At 39.1% G+C, this 19,304-nt stretch overlaps 1 protein-coding gene across 1 annotated transcript; it reads left to right on the top strand.

The window, feature by feature from the left end:
* On the top strand, positions 1-17,362 carry ntmt2 (N-terminal Xaa-Pro-Lys N-methyltransferase). Its single transcript, XM_042484206.2, has 4 exons — positions 1-363; positions 7,479-7,651; positions 12,392-12,644; positions 14,790-17,362. The coding sequence occupies exons 1-4, from the start codon at positions 162-164 to the stop codon at positions 15,044-15,046; spliced, it is 885 nt and encodes a 294-aa protein (XP_042340140.1). The 5' UTR covers positions 1-161; the 3' UTR covers positions 15,047-17,362.
* Positions 17,363-19,304: the final 1,942 nt, after the last annotated feature.

Here is a 19,304-nt window from a genome sequence, read left to right on the forward strand (position 1 = left end):
TTGAAAGCTGGCAGAGACGTGTTGAACACTCAGCTAGACAGATATAGCAGCAGCTGGAGTAACAGTGTCTCACACTGAGTGTTCTCTGCCTTCACTCAAGCGAACTGGTTCTGGGTAACAGCACCGCTCCGTGAGGTGCTACACGGCCACATACAGCCAGAATGGAGATTTCACCTGAAGATGACGATGGCGGCTCATCATTACCCAATGTAGAATACAAGGGCGCTCACCAGGCATTCAGGGACCGCTGGAAAGAGACAGATGACACCATGTGTCGCCACAGCATGTCCTTCCACCTGCACCACTCGCTGAGGAGCGAGTTCTTCGCCAGCTACCTGTACCTGGTGGAGAAGATTCCTCTGGGTAAGAAGAAGGGCCGCACAGAGGCCCAACCTCACAGCAGCGTCACAGTCAGGAGGTCAACATTTACAACCTTTACTTGACCCTTGACTCCATTAAGGATTGGGCAAAGCTGGAGAAGCATGCCAGCGGTTTTGCATGTTTTGGTAGAGTACGAACCCACTATTTTATGGAATTTCTCTGAATGGTATACCACATGCAGTAAAATGATTTCTTTCCAGCGGCTTTTCATTTTTTTCCATTCATGAAAAATCATGGCTTTAAGCTCACAGCTCAGCAAACATGTTTTTAAAGTCATATGTATATGTATATGTATAACTTTTAAAAAACACCTCACATAATTTTAGTAAATTTTCATGGAATAAGAATATAATAATATGAATTATTCAATTTTGACCAAAATGTCAGAACGTTATAATTCAATTATTAATTATTCAATTAATAATTCAATTCAATTATTATTATTCAATTCATTAATCAAAGGTGACAATATTACAGTGAAATTACTTGAAAACAATGGCTACCTGGACATACTTTAAAATAGAAATCAAATAGAAATCTAAAAAAAATTATTGTTTTACATGGTGTTCAGCAGTAATGTAATGTGTAATGTGTGAAGTGGTGGAGAAAAAGTGTTTACATCCTTTACTTAAGTAAAAGTACCAATGCCACAGTTTAAAACTTTGAACCCTGAGCAAAAAAATGTTTAATTCTCTTCAAAAACATGGGAAAAGGAGAAATTGATAAAAGATTACAAGAAAAAAAACTGAAAATTAACGTTTGAAAAAGAAGAAAGACAGAGAGAGAAATTAGAATGTAATTTAAGAGAAATATGGACAAAAATTATATAAATTATGATTATTAAAATTATATTCTGAAAATATGTTACAAAATATATAGTATAAGTAATATAAATTAGCACTTTTTCAGATAATTTCTTTGTTTATTTGGGGTGGGGGTTACTCTCTTTTTTGATGATTTTCAGGTAGTTTTCTTATAACTTTATACTAACTGATTTTTTGGGCAATTTCCTGTTAAGTTGCTCATTTCCTCCCTCCCATGTTTTCGAAAGAAATTAAACCTGTCTGCATAGGTTTCAAAAAGTTAAAAATGCTTTGTTAATATTGAAAGCCCTACTTACTCTTACTAACTTAAGTAAGACTAATTAAGTTCAAGCAGCAACATGTACTTAAAAATATAAAAAGCAAAAGTACCCAATACAGAAAAACAAAAAAATTATGCAAAATAAATTAGAAATCGGGTTAAATGTTGATCAAAAATCAATGCCAATTAATTTTCTTTGAATTGGCTAATTGTTTAAGCTGTACTTGTGCTAACTATTGCATAATATTTACATTTAATTCAAATTCAGTTTGTCACTCGTTATCATATATATACACAGGCCTGAAATGACACACATACGCACAATCAGGACCTATACACATGCATTAAATGGAAAGATGCCAGGCTGAGGGGGCTGCTTGAAGCAGTTGGGGGTTTGGTGACTTGCTCAAGGGCACCTTGGCAATGCCCAGGAGGAGAACTGGCACTTCTCCAGATACCAGTATACAGTCCATACTTGATCTGTACAGGGACTCAAACCATCAACCCTCCGGTTCCCAAGCCAGGTCCCTATGGACTGAATTACTGCCGCCCCAATTATTATTTACATTTAAAATACTTTTGGTCCCAAAAGAAGAAAGTTTAAATGATTCAAGCTATTATTATGTCAGTGTCCCCACTGTGTTGCAAGACCTGGGAGAACTGATGTTGAATTAGTTTCCCAGTCCAGAAAAGCATGAGTAGCCCTAAATCATTATTGAACCACAAGGGTGCAACTAGGCTCTAAATATTGTTAGTGTGTTTTTTTCCCTTGTGGCCTCTGTAGTATACTCAGTGGTTAGATCAAAGAGGTTTAAACTGTGATTTCTCAGTCCATTTTATGGTCAGTTGATATTCTCTGATCCAGTTCCAACAGTGCTATCCATAGACTGTATTTAAAGATGGCTGACACTCCACCACTTATTCCCGCCATGCTGGAGTGAGGTTAAAATATCCGGGACATGGCCATTGCCACCTTGTTAGGGTTGTGTCATTGAGAGCCCACATCTGCGCAGTAGCGATATCCGCGGTGGGGGAGTTCCCATCAATACACCCTTCCGACCAATCATGAGCAGCACCATTGAATGCGAGCACACGTATTGGCTGTCACAGCTGTCAATCATGGCGGACAAGCCCCCTTTTGTATAATTTAATAACTAATTAAAACCGAACTTATCATAAAAATAAACACTTGAACAAACATCAGGGTGATGACAACTACCTTCAGTGTCAGAAATCATTTTTGGGAATAATGTATTTGGCGTGTACTTCGAGTTTTTAGTTTTGGACTGTGTCCCATTCACTGACATGGAGGAGTGGGCCTCAGGACCTGCACTGCAGTCAGACACCAGGAAGCAACTTGTCTAATATTTATGCAGAAGTCTTTATTGGTAAAATAACTAGTCACTAAAGCTTTCAGATAAATGTAGTAAAATTAAAAAAAAACACAGAATTTTTAATGTCTTGTAGTAGCAGTATAAAGTGGCATGAAAAGAACAGTATCAAGGGAAGTATATGTACCTCAAATTCTTAGTTAAGTACATTACTTGAGTAGATTTACTTATTGTCATTCTGCCACTGAATGTGTTCAAGGTTACTACCAAATGCAATCAAACCCAAAAAAAAATGGAAATGATTATAGTTGTTTTGAAGACACTCACATGAAAAGCTATGTGGAAGGTTGATGATGATAATTAGCATAAGTAAACACCTGCACCTGGAAAGTTGAAATTACCACAAACACACACACACACACACACACACACACACACACACACATATATGCAATCACTCACTCTGTGAATGCTGTATCTTGAGCAGAGTGCAGTACAGATGAGATTAAAAAGAAGTTGTTTAATTTGAAATCTGACACCAAAAAAAAAGAATACATTGCAAAATTCAGATGCAGAGCACTGGAGACGGCTCTATCAGGTGTGCCGTCAGCTGAAGGACCGGACAGAGACCCGGGCCCCGAGTCAGCGCCTTCATTACTATAAATTACAAAATAATTTTTGTAATTTAAATAATTTCATATTATACAACTGTAGAATGGAAGAAAACGCAATAAACACTTATTTTGCTCAAACATGTCAGCACTTACATGTGCATGAGAGCGCTCTTCAGTGTGTGTAGACTCTGTTAGAACAAATCCCAAATAAAAAACATTAGTGAATGTCAGAATCTTCATAAAAGTGCATAAGTGGGTTTTAAGAAGAAATTTCTCCTGAAGAACAGTAGGTGAATGAGGTCCACTGTTTGTCATTTTGAAGCAATGACATACTGGAATTGTTTCTTGATACACTCAGCAGTGTATCCCTCCGCCCAGCACTAGTGTGCAGCTTTTACTGGTTGTCAGATATGGTCTGTTACCACAGATTTTGGCTTCCGTGCACACAAGATTTAACAAAGCTGGCAACCTCACTGCAATGCGAGACATTGGAAAGATGCACACAGTGTTTGTTTTCTGTTTGTGTACAAGTTAGATGGACAAGATAAAACATGTTGATTAGTGAGATTTAGAGGCGTTGACAGAGTCAGCCTGTTTTACAGTATACAGGGAGTGCAGAATTATTAGGCAAGTTGTATTTTTGAGGATTAATTTTATTATTGAACAACAACCATGTTCTTAATGAACCCAAAAGATTCATTAATATCAAAGCTGAATATTTTTGGAAGTTGGAGTGGGGCTTTTTTAGTTTTAGCTATTTTAGGAGGATATCTGTGTGTGCAGGTGATTATTACTGTGCATAATTATTAGGCAACTTAACAAAAAACAAATATATACCCATTTCAATTATTTATTTTCACCAGGGAAACCAATATAACAGCTCAACATTCACAAATATACATTTCTGACATTCAAAAACAAATCAGTGACCAATATAGCCACCTTTCTTTGCAAGGACACTCAAAAGCCTGCCATCCATGGATTCTGTCAGTGTTTTGATCTGTTCACGATCAACATTGCGTGCAGCAGCAACCACAGCCTCCCAGACACTGTTCAGAGAGGTGTACTGTTTTCCCTCCTTGTAAATCTCACATTTGATGAGGGACCACAGGTTCTCTATGGGGTTCAGATCAGGTGAACAAGGAGGCCATGTCATTAGTTTTTCTTCTTTTAGACCCTTTCTTGCCAGCCACGCTGTGGAGTACTTGGATGTGTGTGATGGAGCATTGTCCTGCATGAAAATCATGGATGCGGACTTCTTCCTGTACCACTGCTTGAAGAAGGTGTCTTCCAGAAACTGGCAGTAGGACTGGGAGTTGAGCTTGACTCCATCCTCAACCCGAAAAGGCCCCACAAGCTCATCTTTGATGATACCAGCCCATACCAGTACCCCACCTCCACCTTGCTGGCGTCTGAGTCGGACTGGAGCTCTCTGCCCTTTACCGATCCAGCCACGGGCCCATCCATCTGGCCCATCAAGACTCACTCTCATTTCATCAGTCCATAAAACCTTAGAAAAATCAGTCTTGAGATATTTCTTGGCCCAGTCTTGACGTTTCAGCTTGTGTGTCTTGTTCAGTGGTGGTCATTTTTCAGCCTTTCTTACCTTGGCCATGTCTCTGAGTATTGCACACCTTGTGCTTTTGGGCACTCCAGTGATGTTGCAGCTCTGAAATATGGCAAAACTGGTGGCAAGTGGCATCTTGGCAGCTGCACGCTTGACTTTTCTCAGTTCATGGGCAGTTATTTTGCGCCTTGGTTTTTCCACACGCTACTTGCGATCCTGTTGACTATTTTGAATGAAACGCTTGATTGTTCGATGATCACGCTTCAGAAGCTTGGCAATTTTAAGAGTGCTGCATCCCTCTGCAAGATATCTCACTATTTTTGACTTTTCGGAGCCTGTCAAGTCCCTCTTCTGACCCATTTTGCCAAAGGAAAGGAAGTTGCCTAATAATTATGCACACCTGATATAGGGTGTTGATGTCATTAGACTACACCCCTTCTCATTACAGAGATGCACATCACCTGATATGCTTAATTGGTAGTGGGCTTTCGAGCCTATACAGCTTGGAGTAAGGCAACATGCATAAAGAGGATGATGTGGTCAAAATACTCATTTGCCTAATAATTCTGCACTCACTGTATGTATATATATGTACACACACACAGCTCTATATGAGCTCGTCATCATGACAGTAAGGTACTCTTGGTAGGTTGTAGAAAGAACTCAATCCTCTGCAGGGTTTGCACACCTCAGGCTGCGGAAACAGGAGACCCTGTCCGGTTGGCCAGTCTGGCTCAGAGACACCTTACTTTCTTACCAATAACTTGATACAAAGACCATTAATGGCATGGCACGTCAAGCATGACGGCTCTAACTCATGTCAGTCAGTGCGATACATGACTGTCAGACGGCTGTGCTCAGGTTATTTAATAACAGCAGTGACAGCTTTAGATGAAAGAATGAAACATATATTCTGTCTTTCTTATGTCTTAATATAGAAAATGTCAAACAAAAGGAGGAAACCTTAACTAATTTCACATTGGGATTAAACATTAATTTTCAGAGTAATCTGTACCGTTTAATTAGATGTTATTCTGTTACATGGTAGGTTAAAAGTCAGTCTCAGCTTCTAATGAGCTGGTCCAGTTTGAAGGTGTGAGATAGAGGAACATGGTGGCACTGGATTGACACTTTTTTGGCAGACGTGTGTGTCGTCACGCTGTCTTCCTCTCATCCTGGTCTGGCTTGATGTTTCTATAATTACCCATCCTCTAAAAAGCCTCCTTGAGGGGTCACATGACATGTAACTGCCAGCTTTAGATGCTCCAATCAAATGTGATGCCAGGACAAGATCCTCAAACATCTAATAACCAGGTGCTGCACTTGTCACGAAAGTCACAGCTATTTCTTTTTTTTTTTGGCATGACTTCTAAGTGCTGAATGATTCATTCCCTTTTTTGGCTCCCTGCCTCATCCCAATGTTTCTAGCCCGCAGGAAGGAGTCCAGTTGTAAATAAATCCCCCCTCTCAATGTTTCACTTTGGTGTCATGAATTCTGCCACTGGACATCCTTGACAAACGGACGGACATGCACCCATGACCCCCACCTCCTACCTCCCCCTCTACGGCAGGAACGTGTCATCTAAGCCTTTGGAAATGTTGCGTTCATTCTTAAGGATTTATTTCAGCTCAGCGGAGCTGACCCAGTGAAGGCTTGGGATAGTTAATGAAGCCAGCTGTTAAGTTTTTTAATGTCACAGTATGTCATCGACATCATATTAGGAAAGAATAGTGTTGTACTACAGCATATTAGTGAAGACTTACAAAACAATATCTTCTGTGACTGACATATCTTCTATGACTGGTCCTGGCTACAGAGGGGTCCTTTTGAGAATCACATGCATCACGTAAATATAGACTTTCTGCTAATTAGTAACCTAAAAGCATGTGAATGCACAGCACTGGAGATGAATCAACCAGCTTGTTACTTTATAGCATGTAACAGCTGAGCAGGGTGTAAGAGTAGAGCAGCAACTTCTTATTTATAGTCTTCTGGTAATCAAATTATCATTCTTCATTTCCTTTGAGATTGTGAACACTTTTCCTCTCCTTACAGAGCAGTCTCTTATCATATCTCATCTATTGTTGGAAATAATCTGTTACTATGGTTTTGTGATGATGGTGCTAGTTGGTCTGTGAGTCTAGTCCATGCTTAAAAACCTGAAGCCCAAATTTCTATTCATAGTTTTCAGTCATGTGACTGGCATGAAGCTCTGGAGGAAAAAACAATGTGGCCAACAGTGGAGACTCCGTTGAACTGCAGCAAAAAAACTTCAAATTTCCTTTTTTTCATGCCATGGATATGTGGATCACACCTCCAAAAAAGAAAAACAAAGAGAGTGAACAAACTGTAAGTTTTGGGCACTTGGGATCCAGTTACAGCACCTGCCGCAGTGTTTTTATCACTACAAAAAGAGTGTCTGAATACAAATGACGAAATCTCTGTTTCTGCTTGATCAACACTTTAACTGCCTCTGTTCTCTTGTCCGTGTGTCTCAACAGTGAAGCTGTTTCCAGTCACCTGTGAGTACATCAAAGGAGAAAAACAATTTTACTACAGAGCTCAGAAGTTCTATGAGGACGTCCCTGCCTCGGAGGAAGGCATGCTGGGAGATTTTGTGGAGATATGCAACATTGATCTGGAGGGTTCCCGGCAGTTTCTGAAGAGGTTTGTGGTGGGTAATGACATTCCAGTTCACATTCAGCTTTTTGAAACGGACAGCCGTGGAAAGAGCACTCAGATTGTTTTTTTCTTTTTCTTTATTTTTTATTTTTTAACTAACAGCACAGTGCTCTCCAGATTAGACATACATCTCAGATTAAAAACAGACAAAGAATGAAATAATAAAAATGAAATGACAATAATTAAAATAAAGAGAAAGTAAAGGGGAAAAACCCCCACCATCTATACCAAAAAAGACAGATACATTAAGAAAGGTTACCAAGTTCTCCCAAATAGACTTGCACTGTTAGTCTTTCTGATGGTAAGATGTTACAAGTTTCGTGGTGCCACTGTGCGACTGAGGGAGGTTTGTCACTTATCCACTTCTTTAAAATACACCTCCTAGCCAGGAGAAGGAGTTTGTCACATAGTTTGAAGCCATACTGGGCAGCTTGTTCCAGAGTTATGCTTTTCATTATGCATGTAAGACCCTTAATTACATATCTAGAAAGGTTTTGGTGATTTGGGTTCTCAGAGGCTTTAAGACGTCTCTATCATTTACACACCTCACTGTGGCTCCCGCCTGCTATCCACTGCTATAGCTATCTCTCAATATTCATGTCACAATCTATTCTGGGTGAGGAATTCTTTTTCCTGGATGCGTAAAAAGAATGCCACCTTGTTTTAAATGTGGGAGGAGACCTCAGAGCTAATAGTAGCTCAGCCTTGATGTCAGCCTCATAAACACCCAAACAGAACAAGCTGAGCCAACAGCTGTCAATCACTTTGTACTATGGTCACTTTTTACAAGCACTCATTTGTTCACTGTGGAGGAGGAGATATTTTTACTCTTTTGTGTTGAGAAATATCTAAAGTCTCATAAACTACAATGTGGTGTATAATTTAGCTAAGCAGATGCATGAGAAGTATGACATTTTGGGAAATAAGCTCCTTCACTTCCCTGCTGGCAGTTAGATGAGAAGATTCTCTCATGTCTGTACAGTCAGTTTAAAGCTTGGCAGCAGCCAGATAACTTAACCGGAAGACTGAAAACACAGGGAATCAGCTATGTCTCTCCAAAGCCTCCAAAGCTCACTAATTAATGCATTATATCCTGTTTGTTAAACCATTTGAAACCTGGATCAACATCAGTTTTCTTGTGCTGTGTTTAGGCGACTTTCAGAAGCCTAAACCTTTGAATTGAATTGGTTTGATAAAAATGTTTGGCCAAGGAGCACTTCTTCACATGTGTTTCAAAAACAGGTGGAATTTAAGAACAAAAATGACCAAAAACAGAGGGAGAGGTTAGACTTATTTCTTTTTTCAATGAGTCAAAACCAAAAATTTCCAAGGCTCACTGTTTTGCAAAAGTTAAAAAGCCTTTAATAAATACGCATGACACCTACACTTTTCAACTTACAGTCTCCATCAGGGCTGTAAAAACAAGAGGCAGCTCACAGAGCTGAGGCTGATGTCAGGTGTCAGCCAATCAGAGCAGCACCGGATAATTGTCACAGGTCCAATCAATGAAGCGAGTGAGCACACTCTCAGGTCATCTTCAACAAAGTGTGCTCAAGAGCAGCAAATTCACCACACAGCCAACATCATCAGATACAGGTCACATATTTACACACAAAACATCAATAAATAAATAAAATATACACAATTTGTACACACTATCACATCACAACATTTTTTTTTCAGATATGGAACGTGGTCCAGCTCTTCATTTGGGCTTTGGTTAATAGAAAAAAATTCTCTTTGTGTCTTTAAACAGTGTGCCTTGGATTGTTTTGGTTTTGACTTCACAGACAAAAGAAACAACAAGTCTAACCTTTCCTTTCACCTTGGGTATGATTGGTTTGATATCTTTCAAAAACATGGGGGAATCAGCCACTTGGCATGAAATGTCCCACAAATTCCCAAACCATTGTAAAAGGTAACCTGAAAAGTTAGAGAAAATGATTAAATAACTAGGAAAAAATACCAAGAAAACTACATTTATAATTGTATATTGAAACAGGTTACAGAAAAAAATATGATAATATTATAATAATAATAAAAAGAATAATACATTTATAATACCTGAAATTATCAAAATCAGAAAATAAGAAAAGTAAAAGAACAAAAACAAAACTGCTTAAATAAAATAATACACACACACACACACACACACACATATACTGTGTATGTGTGTGTGTGTGTGTGTGTGTGTGTGTGTGTGTGTTTTATGCACGTGTTTTTTCTTTTTTATAATTTCTGGTAATTTTCATGTAACATTTTACTAATTTCTTGCAAATTTTTTGGTCATTCTTGCCCTCTTTCCATGTTTTTGAAAGAGGTCAAGCATATTTGTGCAGGCTTCAGGAGGTTAATTTGCACAGAAACCACACAAACACAACAATTTGCAGTTCTATGGGCTGGTACGTACTGGACATTTTTTTGGTCCAAACCAGTGACTAGGCTAGCTGTTTCCTCCTGTTTCCACTTTTTCCACTCCAGTTGATTTATTTCAACTTATGGCATGAAAAAAAAGCTTATGCTTCAAAAAGTGTAACCTTTCCTTTAATGTATCATCTTCTGCATTTTAGAAACTCATACTCACACGTCTCTATTTCCGTATGTGTGACACATGTATCTTTATGTGTTCATGTGAGTGTGTGTCAGTGTGGTAGGTGTCTTTTTAAATGCTGGGAGAGCCCAAGTGCTAATTCAGGGGAACGGCTTTGGCCCAGAGCCGGGGTTATTTCGAGGATCAGTTTTACAGGAGCTCTAATTATAAACTGCTAAGATCGGATGCTTTAAAGAAACTGCAGGCAGCTAAGTGGACTACTTTTCCACTAGTACTAATGTAAACACAACAAGCTCTGATTTAACACAGCTCAGCTGTGATACAGCTGCTCACTACTGGTTGATACAATACAGCACATATAACATGTTAAATGTCAGTTTGCTATTCTCAGCACTCAGCTCTGTCTGTCGTGTAACCATCTCAGGTTACAGGATGTGCTTCATTCAGTTATCATTACAGTCATGATTAGAGCTGCAGCTATCAATTGTTTTCATTATTGATTAATCTGTTCATTGTTTTTGGATCAATCAGTCTACAAAATATCAGAAAATATAGAAAAATGACTGATAATGAAACAGCAAATTCAACCATTTGAGAAATATGAATCAAAAACATTTGCTTTGTAAATGAGTTTGCTAATAGTTTAAAATGGTTATTATTGACTAATACTTACATCTCCAAACAGGATGAATGATAAAGATACAAATCAAAGAGTTTTAAAAAAAAAAAAAAAAAAAATATATATATATATATATATATATATATATATATATATATATATATATATATATATATATTTTTTTTCTGAATATATAAACAACACAGTTACAAAAACACCAATTTACATTAGAATAACTTAATGCCGGCCATTATTCAATCATAATGATTGAACTGGGGGGATTTTCCATGTAGTTGATAAAATATTGGCATATTTTAAATTTAACAAAAATTTGTATCATATTCTTGAGTGCGTAAGTTATCTTCTTAAGAGGAATATAGCTGTTCACTTCTGAGAGCCCTGACAGGCAGTGGGAGATCAGATTTTCATCTTATTGCAGTGCATTTTTTTGGCAATGGCCATCAAAGACCTTCTTAAATAAAACTTAAACCAGTACAAAGCCTAAAGATTTTGGTTTACGTCAGTTTCTTTCCATCATTAAAGAATTGCCTTTTATGTTACACTGACTTATCGGTTGTATGAGATTCAACATTTTATGACACTAATAAAGCCAAGACAACAAATTCACAAAAATCAATAAATAAATCAGTAAACCAGATAGAAAACTAGACCGCTGATCATTTTTTTGCAACTGAAATGTGTCCGTTTAGTTTAATTTTTTCCCCAAATTAAGTAAAATAGTGCCTGTGTTTTGCTTATTTGTGTATTCTCACTAAAACTACACAACTGTATACATCATTTGAGATTTTTGGAGTTGTGTGCACTGCTGTTTTTCATTTGATATAAAAATGTGAAATGGGCATGAAGACAGTAATAAACCAAAGGACTCTCTTTCTTTCACCAGCTCTTCCATAAATGTGCGCTAAGTGTCACATCCTCCTCACTGGCTGCGAACAGCTCCTGTTTAAATCTGACATCTCCATTAAAAACAAGTTGGGGAAGGAAAAGATTTAGAATACATCCAGATTAAACTGAGCTACATACGCACGGAGCAATATGGCAGTAATTCACTGAAACCAGGAAGCCTCCTGTAACAGGCTCAGAGCTCCTCAGGGCCCCATCTTTCATACAATCACACAGTGGGGCCCCTGATGCGTTGGGGTTGGAGTGAGGTCAGAATACCAAATGAAAAGAAAGAAAAAGCAGCATGATTCAAGAGAAGTGACTTTCTGTTCCCTGGTGGTGAAGTTCATAGTTTGGTTGCCCTGAGGAGCTGAGGTCGACTTGTTTGCGCTGTTGGTTCTTTTGAGGTGCAGAGGCCTGACATCTGGCAACACAGAAAAGTGAAGTCTGGATCCCTGACTTATAGATACGCTAATAATATGCTGCAGGGAAGCTGACATTTAAATATACATTTTGTTTTCTGGGGAACAAAAATCTCATAAATTAGTAATGGCTACCTACAGACAGTCTTCAATTGAGGAATGTTATTGACTTTACCTCAACTTAAAGTCATATTTTGCCCCAGCTGTTAGTGTTTCATCCTTGTTTATTACACACAGGGGCCCGGTAAGGCTGGCACACACTGCGCCCTGGACTGCGGCTCCGGGATCGGCCGTGTCACCAAAGGCGTCCTCCTTCCTGTGTTTGAGAAAATGGAGATGGCGGACATGATGGAGCATTTCCTGCTCCATGCGCACGAGGAGTACCTCGGCGACGACGCCGACCGCATCGAGACCTACTACTGCTACAACCTGCAAGAGTTCACACCTCCAAAAAATAAGTACGACGTCATCTGGATGCAGTGGGTGGCATGTAAGTTTATATTCTGCTCATTATTTACTACTTACTACAAGGGCACACCGCTCATTAGAATTGGACGTGGATTGCTGCAGAATTGACCAATGTGATTGAAATTCCAAGGAATTCTTTCCCGTTAGGTCAGACTAGTTTCCTAACAGGAGTGACTCCTCAGAGATGGAATATTTTAGGTATTGCCTCTTCCCCTTTCTTCCATCAGTAGCTGGATAAACCTCAGAAGTTAGCTGCCATCATTGTACTTTTACTTTACTAATTCCTGTGGAATAATCTGGACATTGTTGACAGCCCAAAGTCTATATTTGGAACTGGGCTGCAACCCCAAATGAATGAACTCAAGTATATCAGGATTTTGTATATCAGTGAGGGTAAGAGAGAACATTAAATCAAAGGACTGTCATGATAAAGAAAGAGCTGATCTGGAAGGCGATGCTCAAAATGTACCAGCTGATCTAAGTTCCAACCCTCACCTCTGGTTGAGAGCTTCAGTTAGTGTAAGAAATAAGACATAAGATGGATTAAAGTGGCCAGTATAAGTTCCCTTTGGCGTCTGAGCTCAGGCTTAAAAGCAGAATGAGGATCTCTAACAACCAGAAGTAGAAGTACAACTACTGTCATCACTGCAGTTTAGGCTGTTCAGCTTCCAATTGGGTAACCTCCCAGATCCCTAACTTTGAAAGTACACAACACAAAATAATCACTACTTTCAGGATTTTTTTAAAAATTGTTGCCACCTGTAAAACCCAATTTTACGGCAGCTTCTCAAAAAAATGGGATGCATGCTGCAATGTTTTTAGGCATTCTTTTGCAATGACATTGTGGGAGCAAGTGGAAATTTTAAAAAAAATAGTTCATTTTTTTGCATAATTTATTAACTATTTGAAACCTGAGAAAATCTGTGCAATTTCTTTCAAAAGTATGGGAGAAGGTAACGAGTTGCTTAAGAAGACATGGCCCCCAGATTAGAAAAAAATGGTAAAACAGTTACTAGAAAATGACCTGAAATTTAAAGAAAAAATAAAGAAAGAAAGAAAGAAAGAAAGAAAGAAAGAAAGAAAGAAAGAAAGAAAGAAAGAAAGAAAGAAAGAAAATGAGCTAAGACAAAGTTCTGAAAAAAGTATTTATTTTTATATTTCATTATATTTTTTTGCATATTTAAATTTAAAAATAAATGTATTATATTAATAGTTGATTAATTTGTGGGACATTTCTTGATGGTAATTGCCTTTTCCCCCATGTTTTTAAAAGAAATCAAGCCAATTTTCTGAGATTTGCAAAGGTCATACAGCATAGACATCTGAACGCAACACAAGACAGCTGATGTCAATCCAGGTTTCAGAGGGTTAAAAATCAAAGGCAACTTGTTCCTGTGAGAATAAAACTACACTGGTGGGAGTTTACCACAGACCATGCATATTCAATCTCACTTATCTTGATTCTTTCAGTACATACAATAGATGGAAGCCAACCTCTGTCATGGTAATTTGTTTGTTTGTTGCTCAAGTTTGAGACAATTTCCAGGTGTGTTTTGTGGTAGAAAAGTATTTATCAATCAATGACTTTCATTTAATTTCCAACACAATGTTGCATTTGGTGCAAAGCAGTTTACCCCCACTTTCCTGCAGAAGATTGGGGAATTACTTTGCACGTCTTTCAGCAGTAATTTTTGTTTGTAAATATGAGACATTTGCATCACGTCTGCATCTTCACAACCAGGAAAAAGGATGTGAGTTTGGAAAATCTGTGGAAAAGTGGCGGTGGTTTGACAAAATTGCAAGGTTGTGCAGAATTCACAGGGGTTGTGTTAAATTTGCGTGAGGTGTTGCGATTGCAATATCCTGAATGATACTGTCTTGTCAGGCCCTGGAATATCGTTGGATCCCTCAGGAGGAGCTGCGGATGAGGACCTTCGGCCTTGTTTGCTGTTTTGTAGAAGAAATAAAAAGATAATCTTTTTCGCGTCAGTTCCGTTTTTGACCACGAGATACATTGTTACCTGTTTCATGTCAAGAGCCATTGACTAATGTTGGCATGCATCAGCAGGAAAACTATAGGAAGCAAAGATCCTTGCAGGTACAGGAAACTCAGTTGCGAGTAGTTGTTTTTTGTCTTCATAACCATCATATCCTTCTTTATCTTCAGGCCACCTAACGGACAAGGACCTGGTGAACTTCCTGTTTCGCTGTAAGAAGAGTCTGCGTCCGAACGGCGTCATCATAATAAAGGACAATATGGCACGGCAGGGCTGTAAGCTGGACCCCATCGACAGCAGCATCAGCCGCCACCTGGACATCATGAGGGTCATCATTGCCAAGGCCGGCCTGGAGATCTTGGATGTAGAGAGGCAGCAAGGCTTCCCAGAGATTATCATGCCTGTCTGGATGATTGCGATGAAATAGAAGTGACATCTATTTTAAAAAGGTTCAGATTATCAATGCTAAATTTGGAGGAGAAACCGACCTGAATTCGCATTTTATCACTCTTTTAAGTCCAGATTTGTGATCATGTATCTGAAAACCACAACACAACGTGAAAACTTCATGATGTCATCAGGAGATAAATTCTGAGTCGGCGGTGTGGACGGCATGATGGCACCTGGGGTGATTTTATGGAGACAGTAGTTCTTTCTCTGCTCAGCGCTGAAATGAAATAAAGCTTTTACATGGACATTGAACTTCTACAGAAGCACTCTGTACGTCCACAAAGCTGGACTGTAATATATCGTCAGCCGACTACCTCTGGGCTCGGGGGGTTTGTTTCTTGATGACATCAAAGATCAACCCTCTGGAGTGGAGCTGTGGAGCTTGTTCCTGCCTGCACCAGGAGGATCATTGGAATAACATGTGGATTCAGAAGGTTTCTCCTCTAAGTAAATGATTTGTATCTGTTTTTGATGAAATCCGACATTTTACAGCATAAGTGCAACATATCATCAGCAATGATGTGTCAGGTTAGATTTCTTTAAAAAGCAACAGCACTGATTTATATTTTAAAATATGATAAACATATGATCTGTATCTGGATACATTATCTGGATAAAGACAACTGATCACAGGCCAGTGCATTTACACTTAGTAATAATATCTTATTGTCTTGATTCTAATTGCATTGTGATCAGATCTCAGTGATCAGTTAAGTCAGAGGAGCACGTGTATGTCAGCCTTGGTTATATTACCTTTGTCCCAGGTCATTGCACACCTGTCTGAAGCTACGCTGTGTCATGATATAGATGTTTTATAAGAACCGGATAGTCAACTCAAAGATGGTGCCCACCCAATTAGATAAAAATTGCCAAAATGTTCTCAGCCCAACTCATCACATGAGTGTCGCTCTGTCAGTAATCTTTTGCATCTACTTATGATGTTTTAGGTGTCCTTCTGCGTCAGCTGTTTACACTCCGGGATGCTGTTACCGTGACAACAATGCACACAGTAGGATGAGGCTGCATGGTTTACACAACATGAGCACATGGCAACCAAATTGGACTTACACGATGGTTAGGATTATGCAACAGAGTCGTGGATGGTTAGGTTTATGCAAAAGAAGCAAATGATAAGGTGTAGGAAAAAAACCTCACAGCCACACAGGAAGCACACTGCTAACTCCCCATGAAAATCTGTTTTTTGTGGGACCCATCCACCATCCCTCCCGCACAGCCTATGAACACACTTTGGATCTTTATATTTCGTTGTCACTGCCCTTCCGCGTTGGATACGCACACGACTGGTTCTGTCAGACTGCATTCTCGAGTGACACTGCCCATGCGCATTGCATGAGGGTGCACCTGGTGCTGTCCATCCGTGTCTTATAACAACGCCACTGGTTCTGTCCGGGTGCATTCTCATCTGAAAATGGAAATGTGCAATGCCAATATTTATTCAGGTGATTGTGTTGGCAGACCTAACCCCAACCCTAGCCCATACCTCAAAAGTGTATGTGTCTACCTGTCTTTGCAGAGGAAGAGGAGGAGCTCATCTGCAGCTTTCTGAGAGGCAGCTTGAGTAGGACGAGAGGCAGTCAGGTGACTTTTCTACTTGTTCGACAGATTTTGTTTCTTAAGAATATGGCTGCAGATTCCATTTAGACAAGAACACCCCCAGATGCAGTCTGACCAGTCTGGATTAACATGCGCAGCAGGTATCCAGATACAGATCACATGTTACTACCAGGTGAAGCTGAGGCCTTAATGTCACCTTTCAGTATGTAGTTCGCATTTGCTTTAAACTGCAGGAGAGATAATGTCCATTCACTGCATTCAGCACAGGTGTAAATATTACATTTGTTTTTATGTAAGTATATGTTTAATACTTTTGCTTGTAATATTGCAGGTTAATAGATATGTACTTTTTATATTGATTTCTGCTTTAATTTAGACTATGAGTTGTTGGAATTGCTTAACCCATAAACACCTGGATCAACATTACATTTCTTGCATACCTTTCAAGCACATTTAAACCTCTGAAACCTGAGAAAATTGGTTTGATTTCTTTCAAAAACATAGGGAAAAAAAACAAGTAAGTAATATCCCACAAACTGCAACAAAAAAATAATAAAGGAACTTGAGGAAATTAAGAAGGAACTGACCTGACAATTAGCAAGGGGAGATTACATGTCAAAAAACAGGAGGAACAAATTTCAGAAAACTACATTTATTATTATTATCTTTATTACATTTTTTAATTATGTTACAGAAAAAATAAAAAAACATATGTTCACATTTTTAGCACTTTTTCTAAGTAATTTTGTTGTCCTTTTTTCTTTGTTTTTGTTTGTTTCTTATTTTTCTTCTTTTTTTGTGTTCATTTTCAGGTAATCTTCTTTACTGTAACTTTATACTAATTATTTTTTGGGCCATTTATTGTTATGTTGCTTGATGCCCTCTTTATATAATTTTAAAAGAAATTGAGCAAGTTTGACAAGTATCAAAGGGTTAAATTCCACTTTGCAGCACAGCGTCAACACATCTTAGTGCATCTTACTGTATGCCTGCTTAAATGTAGCTGAAGAAGTTTAGCCTCATTGTTTTTACGAAAATAAAAAATGCCAAACTTGGAAAGCATATGGATGTAGTTTTATGATTTTTGAGTGCTCTTTTCATACATGATGTTCTTCATCCTGTGTTCCAAACAAAGGCTAATAGGATTAGAGATGGGTAATCACTGTTGGCTATTATAATCAAGGCTGGAACATAAATGCTGACCAATTTTCCCTGAATATTCCTACAGCACAGGCTGTCCACACCCCTGACAGTGACCGCGCTGCAATCTTCCAGAGTGGGCTGAAAACACAGCAGATAATTGAGATCCTCTCAGATCGTTATGGTAATTCTCCTAAGTATTATTACTATTATTATTTTTTTCAGACTAACAGTAGAAGCAGCACATTGTTTTGGGCTAATGACTTTCAGCTGGGACCCTGAGGTGGATGGGGGGGTTGATTATTTCCTGGTTTTGACAGACAGTGCCGGCTTTCATATCTGCCCTGGCTTCATTTCAAGCCTGTCAGATGTTGTCTGCATAAAACACATCCAGGAGTCGCCTCAAATATTCAGCATTTGCGTGCGTAAGAGCTCGACGGGAGCGGTGCGGAGTTGTTCCTCCCTGAGCTTTTTATGAAAGGATAGTTTGTCAATGAGTCGACTGGCACTGAGAAAGCACAAAATCATCAAAGTGTTGAAGGCGCGATGGCGTGAGATGATCTCCACAGCATGTTCCTCTCGTCAGAATGACTCTTTTGAGACATGAATAGACCAAACACATTTTCCACATCCCGTATGAATTAAAGATCAAAATGCCCCAAAGTTAAACTTGTAGGTATTTTTTTTCCTCTCCCGCAGCAAATAGCAGCCAAATGTGCTGTCACCTTTTCAGGAGTGGTTAGCGTCGCTGACAGTCAAGGCTATCATTTCTAATACTTCTCAATGTCCTCTGCAGCCGCTCGGCAGCAGTTTGAATATATTAGCTGGAGTAACACTAATTTGTCCAGTCATGTCAGCAGAGCAGAGCTTTGGGCCTGATTCCAGACAGAGTGTGTGTCGGACAGCTCGCAGAGACAGCAGGAAGACAGAGACCACAAAGGGACATAGTGACCGACACTAAAGTGTGATCACCTCAGCATGCAAAACATTGCTGGGAACCGTTTGACTTAAAACCACAACTCCAACTATAGAAGAAAACAAAGTAAAAAAAACTTAATTTGGATTGCTCAGAATCCCCAGACCCATCTGACATGTGCTCTGTACGCCATCAGCATTATCAATTCTCACTTTAAAATGAATAAAACTGATGTCGTCTATACGTGTTTCTCAAGGTAACAGCTAAAACTTCAAGAGGCACCTGGCTGCAGACACAGCAGGGGTGTAAGAGACATCTCCACAGGAGCATGCGCAGAAGTCACATTTGGCAGGATTTTTTTTTATAATGAACTTTATTGAACATCGATATCAAACAGTCAGAAAATACACAACAATTACATATCAATCAATCATTCAGTCAGACTTTATTTGTGTAGCATGTTTCATACAAATGAATGGTAACACAAAGTGCTTCAAGCAAGGAGCATGCGTGTGCAGGCCTTCCCACTGTGAAGGTGGATGGCTGACCTTCTGAACACACCTTATCGTGGGACTCTTTTGCCCACACCGAACCATCCATGACT

The sequence above is a fragment of the Plectropomus leopardus genome, chromosome 5 (genome assembly GCF_026936395.1).
Source record: "Plectropomus leopardus strain MGB_pleo_1.0 chromosome 5, ASM2693639v1, whole genome shotgun sequence".
NCBI lineage: Eukaryota > Metazoa > Chordata > Actinopteri > Perciformes > Serranidae > Plectropomus > Plectropomus leopardus.